The sequence below is a fragment of the Canis aureus genome, chromosome 14 (assembly GCF_053574225.1).
Source record: "Canis aureus isolate CA01 chromosome 14, VMU_Caureus_v.1.0, whole genome shotgun sequence".
NCBI classification, from domain to species: Eukaryota; Metazoa; Chordata; class Mammalia; order Carnivora; family Canidae; genus Canis; species Canis aureus.
Genome location: NC_135624.1, coordinates 63,473,991 through 63,484,287, shown reverse-complemented (window position 1 = coordinate 63,484,287; position 10,297 = coordinate 63,473,991). Strand labels below are relative to the sequence as shown.

General features: G+C 35.2%; 1 protein-coding gene across 1 annotated transcript; it reads left to right on the top strand.

Moving 5' to 3' along the window:
• Positions 1–354: 354 nt before the first annotated feature.
• Positions 355–8,585, top strand: JCHAIN (joining chain of multimeric IgA and IgM). The gene is made up of 4 exons (XM_077848284.1): positions 355–521; positions 4,378–4,504; positions 6,956–7,036; positions 7,706–8,585. The coding sequence occupies exons 1-4, from the start codon at positions 455–457 to the stop codon at positions 7,908–7,910; spliced, it is 480 nt and encodes a 159-aa protein (XP_077704410.1). The 5' UTR covers positions 355–454; the 3' UTR covers positions 7,911–8,585.
• The last annotated feature ends 1,712 nt before the right edge of the window (positions 8,586–10,297 follow it).

Below are 10,297 nucleotides of genomic sequence, written 5' to 3'. Positions count from 1 at the left end.
TAATTAATTAATTAATTTTTTCCTTCAAAGGCTTTAAATGAATTTCTTTTTCTCTTCAGTTTCTGTTCTGGGCACAACAAATGTCACATATTTGATTTGAAAACTTTATTATCTAGGAAATAAAGTTGAGAACCCCTATTTAAACATTCGTAATGTACTCCTACTTGAAATTATCATTAATCTTCTTGGTTTAATATTATACAGTAAATGTAAAATAAAGAATAATTGCATCAATCATGGCTTTTGGGGGGATACTTTGGAAGAAAATAGGGTAATCTGTCTAGTGCAGCATTTGAATTTCAGACTCCAACCGCAGTTGTGATTGTTTTTAGTTTGTTAGCTACCTCGAGTGTTATTTTAAGAAAGCAGAAGCGCCATCATTTGCACATTCCTTATAGATCACACACCTTAACCCTGACTTTTTAGCTTCAGTTTCTCAAAAAGAAGTGAAGTCATGATGAAGAACTATTTGCTTTTCTGGGGATTCCTAGCCATTTTTGTTAAGGCTGTTCTTGTGACAGGTATGTGGTATTTTGAAAATTAACCCACATAAAAGGAAAAATATAACACAGATCTGCTCTTCAGATTTAAACATTTGTGTTTGTGCTTTGGTTAGCTAGCTAGCTGGCTACTTTTTCTAACATTCCTTAATCTTTATATGGGCAGTGATCTTTTGTAGAGAAGATTCATTGTAATTCTTTTTATTCTTTTTTTTTCTCTTATTCATTTGCCTACTATAACTTAGAAAATATGTATTTCTGGATAAGTATTGATAGCTATACTTATATAAATATTCATATTGAATCTTGAAAGTAAGTAATCCTCTCCTTGAGTTTCTTAAATAAATATTTTGGAGAAATGAAGTAATAATTACTATACTACAATATGGAATGCATTGGGATTTTACTTCCCTAGAGACTGATATTAGTTCTAATAACTTTCCTGGATTTGAGCCTACAGATTTATTATGTAAACTTTAACAATGTTTAATGTTACACAGGTTGCCTATGACTTGATGGCATAACTTTGGTTATTTTGTTTGTTAACCTTTCAAACTAATGTAGAAAATGGAATACACTCTGAATATGTAGTAATTTTCACCGAGAAGGGTAATGAGTTAGAAGTGATATAATTTGGCCTGATTGTTTCTAACACTTACTGAGCTTACTATTCTTATTTCAGAACAGGGTATGATGTAATTAAGAATAGTCATTTTACATATATTTTAAACTAATGTAGCATTAGAAATAATAAATTTCTAATAATATTTAAACACAATGATAGTATTAAAACATGTACAGTATTTATAATTATACATAATAAATACATGTTTATGAACATGTTTATATACCTAAAATATATATAAAAGATCTATCATTTTTTGAGTACATACTATTTTCCAGGCATTATGCTTACTGCTTTACATGTACTATTCCATTTAATTCTCACAATAACCATTTGAGGATAGGTACTATTAATATTTCTAACATATAGTTGAGTCCACTGTGATTTAAAGAGATGAAATAACTTACCTACAGTCACACAGTAAACATGTGGTAGGTAGAACCCAGGCTATTGGACCCTATAGCCCACACTCCTAACTTCTGTCCTATTTTGCCTGTATTGAAGAATCACCTTTTAGTAAACTCATTATGTTCATATCAAGTATGTGTTGTTAAGTATATTTTCTTATTTGTTTGAACTAAATTAAATTTAACAATATTTACTGAGCACCTGGTATATGTCTCAGGTACTCTTGGATAAAGCAAGGCACAATCTATAACAACAGATTTATTTGGAAAAATATTGCCTGTCAGTGAGAACGTTAGAATTTTCTAAGTCCTGGTGAATTAACTGTATTTGTACATTTTCTGGTAGATATATTAGGCTGCCTAATATTTTTATGTAATAACAGTAAATAGTAATAAAAAGTGATAGCTATTTCCTAGGTTTCTGGTAAGAAAATAAGTTATATGCTATAAGTAAAATACAGCAATTTTCTATTTAAGACTTAATAGTCAAGTCTCATACTCAGTCTGTATTTTTGGTCAGGCATTACACATTCGTTTGTGTTTTATTGAGAAAAACATTTAACAAAATAAGATGAAATTGGAGAGGGAGACAAACCATGAGAGACTCTTAACTATAGGAAACAAACTGAAGGTTGCTAGAGGGTGGGGGATGGGGTAACTGGGTGATGGGCATTAAGGAGGGCACTTGAAAAAATGAACACTGAGTATTATGTGCAACCGATGAATCACTAAACTCTATCTTTGAAACTAATAAAACACTATATGCTAATTAATTGAATTTAAATTAAAAAAAAACATTTAGGAATATAGGAGTAGCGAAGAGAATACAATTTAAGTCATCTCATTCTTTTCAAAATGTTAGGAAGAGTTATATTATTATCTTGGATTGAATTCCTGATGTTTCTTTTCCAATACTATACACTTTTATCAGAAGATGTATTAAAAAGTTATGAATAATGCCATAATAATGCTTGTAAAGTACTTCCAACAATTAGAAGACAAAACAATGGTCTAAAGTGTTTTTGTAATGACTGATATCATTGGGACTGAAATACTGTAATTAGGTCCTTTCTGCTCTGGGACACCTCTGAAATAAGTAGACTTCCTGTTACAATTATATATATCCTGATCATTTAACCTTTATAACTTGGATTAATGTGCTAAATATTTTTTTAAGTTGAGGCTTGATGGGAGGAAATTTTAAAGGTCATTTAGTTAAAATTATAGAAATAAAAAACATATTTAGTGGGTTAATTTTATGGTATTGTGTTATAAGTTTTTTTGTTTAAGTACCCTACATTGAGTAAAAGCTCACATTAGTAAATTCTATCAAATTCAGCATTCTAGTTGGGAAATTGTACTATAGTTTTACAGGATGTTACCACTGGGAAAAACTGGGTAAAATGTACTTGGGTTCTCTCTCTAGTATTTATTATGACTGCATATGAATTTACAGTGATCTAAAAATAAAAAGTTTAATTTAAAAACAAAATAGAACAAAAATGTATCAAACATCATTATTATTGTTTGTTTTTGCAAATTTATAGCACTTTACATCTATCTATGCCATATCTTTAAAAATAATTCTTATAAGAAATATTCATAAATATAGCACTTATTATTTTATTTGATTGAATCCTTATGCAATAATAACCTGATTGTTATGAAAAAGAAGAATATAATCAAGTTTGGGAAAATTATAGTGGAGAATATTTAAAGGTCTCACAAAGTAGGCTTATATTGGGGAAGTTGGTAGCTGTTTTATTTATTTTTTGTCTGTTTTTTTTAATACATGAGAGACATAGAATGAGAGAGACAGAGAGAGGCAGAGGGAGAAGCAGGATCCCTGCGGGGGGCTGATGCAGGACCCGATCCCAGGACCTCAGGATCATGACCTGAGCCAAAGGTAGATGCTCAAACATTGAGCCACCCAGGTGCCCCCAAATGAGCCTGTTCTTAACTTTTTTTTTTTTAAGATTTTATTTATTTATTCATGAGACACATACACACACACACACAGAGGCAGAGACACAGGCAGAGGGAGAAGCAGGCTCGATGCAAGGAGCCCGACGTTGGACTTGACCCCGGGTCTCCAGGATCACACCCCAGGCTGAAGGCAGCACTAAACTGCTGAGCCACCCAGGCTGCCCACCCCCCCCCCCACTTCTTTTTTTCCTGTTCCTAACTCTTATTCAATCTAAGGAGAAAAAAGTGTGTAAGTGGGAGTTCAAGAAGGATGTTACACTTCAAACTGGGACTTAAAAATCTGATGTTATTTTTTGTTCATTTTTGAATAATTACTTTGGCCTGAGAGAAATCTAGTCTATTATTTTGTCATTTGGCACTGATTTTTACAAGGCTACATTAATTCAGAACGCTGGGCTTCTGTTAAAAGCATTAGGTGAAAACTAGCCCAGGTTCCCACAGACTGGTGTAAGGGAAAAAGAAAACAATTTGTTTGGAGGGCATTTGGATTTCCTTCATGATGCTGTGAGATTCCACTTAGCATTTTAGATTAGGAAAGAGAACAAAAATGGAGAAATCTGGGGACTCCTGGATGGCTCAGCGGTTGAGCTTTTGCCATCAGCTCAGAGTGTGATCCCAGGGTCCTGGGGTTGAGCCTCACTTCGGGCTCCTTGCATGGAGCCTGCTTCTCCCTCTGCCTATGTCTCTGTCTCTGTTTCTCATGAATAGATAAATAAAATCTTAAAAAAAAGGGGGGGGGAAGAAAGCTGAAACTGATCATAAGACTTAATTTTTCTACTGAAAAAAGATAAATTAACTCAATAAAACTATATGAATAGGCCTTTCTCCCCTTTCTTCTTAATATGTTTTGTCTTTCAAGCCCAAGATGAAGAAGAAAGGACTGTTCTTGTTGACAACAAATGTCAGTGTGCCCGGATTACTTCCAGGATCATCCCTTCTCCCGATGATCCTAATGAAGACATTGTGGAGAGAAACATCAGAATTATGTACGTGGCACTTTAAATTTCTTTTTTCTTCATGTTGTAAGCAGAGATACTTTCTGATATTAGTCATTGTTTGAACGCAATACGTATGTCTCCTTTCCTTTTCTTTCTTTAGAGAGCACACACGTGAGAGAGTGGGGTGGGGAGAGGGGCAGAGGGAAGAGAGACTCTTAAGCAGGCTCCATGCCCAGCCTGGTGCTCTTTGGGGGGCTCTATCTCACAGCCCTGAGATCATAACCTGAGCCGAAATCAAGAGTGAGCCACTTAACCAACTGAGCCGCCCAGGTGCCCCGCTACTCCTCTTTTTGATATGTAGCACTTACATGAACCTGTTAGATAATTATCTATGTATGTATATGTACACATAGACTTTATGTGAGAATTTTTTTTAAAGATTTTATTTATTTATTCATGAGAGAGAGAGAGGCAGAGACACAGGCAGAGGGAGAAGCAGGCTCCATGCAGGGAACCCGACGTGGGACTGTATCCCAGGTCTCCAGGATCACGCCCTGGGCTGAAGGCAGCACTAAACCACTGAGCCACCCACGCTGCCAAATATGCAAGAATTAAATATGCTAAATGGACAAAATTAAATATGCTAATAGACAAAAGCATCTAGGACAGTGTTTGAAAACCCATAGTAGACACTCATATGTGTTTATCTTTCTCATTACTTAAAGCCTTTTCTGATATTACTAGAGCCTTTACAATCTAATGAAGAATAAATCCATTCACTCATTCATTCATTTGGCAAACATTTATTGAGTTCTACTGAATTCCACTGAGGATTGGAGCTGATACAACAATTTATATAAAACACAGTCCATGCCATGAAATAATTTACAGTCTAATAGGGAACTTTAAATAATTTAAAAGGCAATTACAATACAGTATTGTAAATGCTATGGCAGGAATAAGCACACGATGTTATAGGAGACTAAAGAGGGGCACCTGGTCCAATCCTGGAGGGTGAAGGGAGAGTGGCACTGGGAGTCAGGCAGGGGTGTTTGGAATAAGTAGTGGAAGACGCTTTTAGCTGGTTGAGTGGGAGTTAACTGGGTAAATGTGTGTGCGGAATGACAGGGTTGCTAGTTGAGGCAGATCATTCCAGGAAAAGGAAATGGTTGCTGTGCGGGTTTTATGAGATCATCACATAACATGCTTTCCCTAGTTCCAGGCACACTGTAAGTACTTAGTTAATGTTAGAACTCTTATCGTTTTTGTTATTGTTAAGACTTCGAGATGGGAAAAGCATGGTAAATTTGTGGAATTGCAAGTGGTTGTTTATAGCTGGCATGTAAAGAGGATGGTATGGGGAGAGATGGGGCTGGAGAGGTGGAGGCATATCCTGAAGTGCCTTCTATGCCATCAAAGGGCTATTCTGTTTTCTTTGTGGAAACACTGTTAAGCCGAGAATATCAGGCTTGTAGTTTAGAGGCCATTTTGGCAATAATGTGACTAATACGTTGGAGGGGTCAAGACTAAAGGAGCGTATTGCTACAATCTAGGAGAGAAATGGCGGTGTCTTGAACCAAGTGCACAGATTAACAAGAATCCGGATCAGTTGAACTGTGAGATGGATTAGATACAGATCATCACGGGGTGGGGGGAACTCAGGGATGGTATCTAAGGTTTTGGCTTGATATCTATGTAGATAGTACTGCTAAATCCCTCTTCACGTTTTCCTTTGTGCCATTTGGTAGGGAGGGGTGCATGTGTGGAGGAATGATGACATATATGAAAAAATGTAAAAATTAATTAAATCACCTCAACTAGTTAATAAGTGTTACTTAATTTTTCATGGAACATCACCAAATCAAGAGGTCTCGAGTCCAGTTACAGCTTTACTATTTAGTTGTGTGAACTTGGGTAGGTCATTGAGATCTCTGGCTTATAATTTCTGCATTCCAAAAATACGGATAATAATATCTGTCCATTTATTCCAGAAATATTGAACATATTCTACACACCACACATCTAGAAAGGCACTGAAAACACTTAAGTGGTTTTGCCTCAAAGAATTTATGTAGTCTGGGGAAGCAACTTCTCTGTAGACAAGCAACTATGATATGGCATTTGTTATAATAAAGATATGTGAACTTCAGTGAAACAGAAGAGGAAGGAGTTTGTTCAGGAGTGAGAATGGATCATTATATAGAGGGTAAATCTTGAGCTGGTTTTTGAAGGAAAAGTAGGGATTTGCCAGGAGAGCAATGATCATTGACAGAGGAGTTTCTTTGAGGTTTATTTTGAATGAGAAATGTTTCAAATATGGCAAATTACTGTGAAATCTGAGCAGTAGTATTACTATGGAGTGCTTTTAGAGTGTTTAGAGTGCTAAATGTACTAAATTCCTGATGAAATAGTAGGTACTGTCTCAGCAATATACTTATTACCAAAAATAGCAATATCTGCTTGTTTCATTATTTCTTTTTCTTTTTTCTTTTTTTTTAGTGTTCCTCTGAACAATAGGGAGAATATCTCTGATCCCACCTCACCAGTGAGAACGAAATTTGTGTACCATTTGTCTGACCTGTAAGAGATTTTCCTTCATGCTAATATAGATATAGAAGTTAATAACTTTAAATTTGTTAGTAGGAATGTTTCTGAAAATATGGGGTGCAAACATTTACCAATACAATTTGAGATTTTGAATACATTAATTTCTATGTTAATTATTAGATATCATAAATTTATGACTTTATCACATAAAAATTAGCTATAAATTCATTCTAAATAAGACATTATTGCCATTAGTACAGGAAGGGCCAGTTTGTCTTAATAGTAAAATAATTGGATTTCAGACATATTAACATGTAGATTTTCTTTAGAAGCTATGGAATCCAACAGCAAACAATTTGTTTTTCCTAAAGATATTCTGCTTTCCTTGTCACCATAGAGAATTTGTTTAATCCCAGTATACAGGTGGAAACAAACCTAACAGAATAGGAGTTGCTGTATGGTATAGACAAAACAATCATATTATCATAGCATTAATTGCATTGTTTACTTTCAACTAACTTTTGTATGTTAAAGATTGAAAAATCCTATAAACTATTCTGTATTGGAGAGTAGCTGAGGTCTGAAAGAAGTTATGTTTTGTCCGTTGTCAGATCTAGCTGATTTTGGATAGGAATAAACAGTCACTCAGATTCTGAGGCAACATTTGATGGGGATTGTCTAATGAATGTATTTATTTTTCAGCTGTAAAAAATGTGATCTTGTAGAAGTGGAGCTGGATAATCAAGTAGTTATTGCCTCGCAGAGCAATTTATGTGATGAAGACACTGAGACCTGCTACACTTATGACAGAAACAAATGCTACACAAATCGGGTCCCAATTATGTATGGCGGTCAGACCAAGATGGTGGAAACAGCCTTGACTCCGGATTCCTGCTACCCTGACTAATTTACGTCATTGCTAACTGCACGGCTCCTTTTCTTAAAAGGCTCTTCATTTTGGCCCAGAAAGCTAATATATTTACTACCAATGAATTTGAAACCGTGGTGTTTTTTTGATACTATAAAACTACCCCCAGTAGAATAGTAACATTATTATTTTTACTGAAATTACATCTCAACTGTATGTTCTCACTCTAATATTGAAATCTCTCATACTTAAAATAAACTCAAAGAGTAAAGATCAGAAGATATAACTAAATATCACTTTTTTTTTTTTTTTTGGCCTTGCCTTGGAGAGCCAGAGCTTTTGCACCTTCCACACTATTCTCTTTCTAAAATGTATCACTGTGTAGAGAAAACATATGTAAATATAGGTCAGTTACATATCTTCATTAGAGAAATAATAATTGGAAAACATATTTTGGGAATTCGCAAATAATTTAAAATAGGATGTCCATTTAAGAAACTGATGAGCTGAAAGTGACGTAATTAAGTTGATAATAGAAAAATATCTGTTGACATAGCACAGGTTTGGTGGCAGATGATACAAACTGTTTTTGATAATCAAGGTAGTATAAGAAATACCCATTGGAAATAATCTATGTTGTAACTGAATCTAATGAAATATGTATAAAAATATGTATTCTCTAACACAGCTTAATTAAATAGATTCATAAGCATATACCTGTGTGAAATAATTTATTGAAAAGTTTACTCGTATTAACTTTGTTGTATATAAGTTAAAATATAAATTATTACTGATGAACAGTTTGTAAGTATGAAATAATTATGCATTAATCACTGAATTCATACACATACATATTTGAAATAGCTTTGTAATTTAAACTTTAAAAGGCAAGGTCCCTCTTGACAAACATAGTGTTGATCATGGCACAGAAGAGTTCTTAGGGCAGAAAGCCAAGACCAATTGATGTATATACCCAAGGGTTCTGTGGAATGTAAATGCTTACTCTGGATTTAAAATAATAGGAGGCTGATTAGTAAAAGTCAGTTTCCTGAAGAGGCATTGTTCTGTTTTCTCTCTTTTTTTAATGGTAACAGTAAATTTACATAACTTCCACTGTATTCATACTGATTATTCAGTGTTAGGTTTTTGTTTTTGTTTTATTTTGTCTTAGGGATAAAGCTGGGACACTCTAGTATCAGTAGGAATCATAGTTTTGATGTACTAAAAACACACCATTCTTGACTAATCTAGTGTGTGGTTTTAGCCACGTTTTTGAATTTTATTTAATCAGTAAACATTGATTAAATATTTATCACATGTAAGGAACTGTACTACATTTTTTGGTGATTAAGCTGTGATAAGTGCCCTCAAAACAGTCAACACTACTCACTCTCCAGACATCTGCTCAGTTGTAATCTTCTCATGAAGCTCACCCTGTTTTTAAAAACTGCAAACCTCATTTCTTTATCCTGGTTTATTTCTCCCCATGTACTAGTGGACTCTATAATTTACTTATTTATCATTTTACAGCCTCTCTCCTCCACTAGGGTATAAGGTCCCTAAAGGTGGACATTTTTATTTTGCCCAGTGATGTGTCCCCAGCACCCAGCACACTGTCTGGTATACTGAGATGCTCAATACATGTTTGTCAAATGAATGAACACGAATACAGCTTACTTGAGAAGACAAGACATATGCATAAATAACGACAGTCATTTGCCAGAATCTCATAAAGGCAAACAGCGTTCAAGATGTTATGAGAATTTATGGGTGACTTCCTGTTGGGGAATGTGACTGAAAACAGATGTGATCACTGATAGACCTGTGAGCTAGATGTAGGCACTCAGAGTCTTCTCCCCCCTTCCCCTGTCTTTGGAATGTGGGTTCCCCTAGGCTTTCTTGCTTCTTGGGGAGTCTGCCCCGAGGACATTGCCTTGAGATAGTGATGTGGTGTTGAAAACACCTGGATGGTATAGGGGAATAAGCCCAGTTAAGACCTCTTTATAAGCTTTTAAGATTCGATGGATGGTTTTGGGGATTTGTTTTCTTGCTGCTGCACAAGGCAAGGCTTGTATGTGAATTCCCTTTGCTATTATTAAAATTGCCACCAACCAACATGGAATGGCCTGCTTCTTTCTTGAGTCTCTCTGATCTCTATGTCAAGGGGCTGCTTTCAGATTATACCAGAAAAGTTCCCAGGAGGCTTGTGAACCTGCATTTCTGCCCTCCCCTACCCCCAGTTTTATTGAGATATTACTGACATACAACACTGTGTAAATTAAAATGTACAGCATAATGACTATTGTGAAACGATAGGTTTGGGTAACATCCGTCACCTCTTACAGTTACAAAAATATTTTTTCTCTCTGTGAGAGCTTTTAGGGGAAGGCTCTTTTTGAAGAGGCTCCTCAGCTCTTTCCCCATCC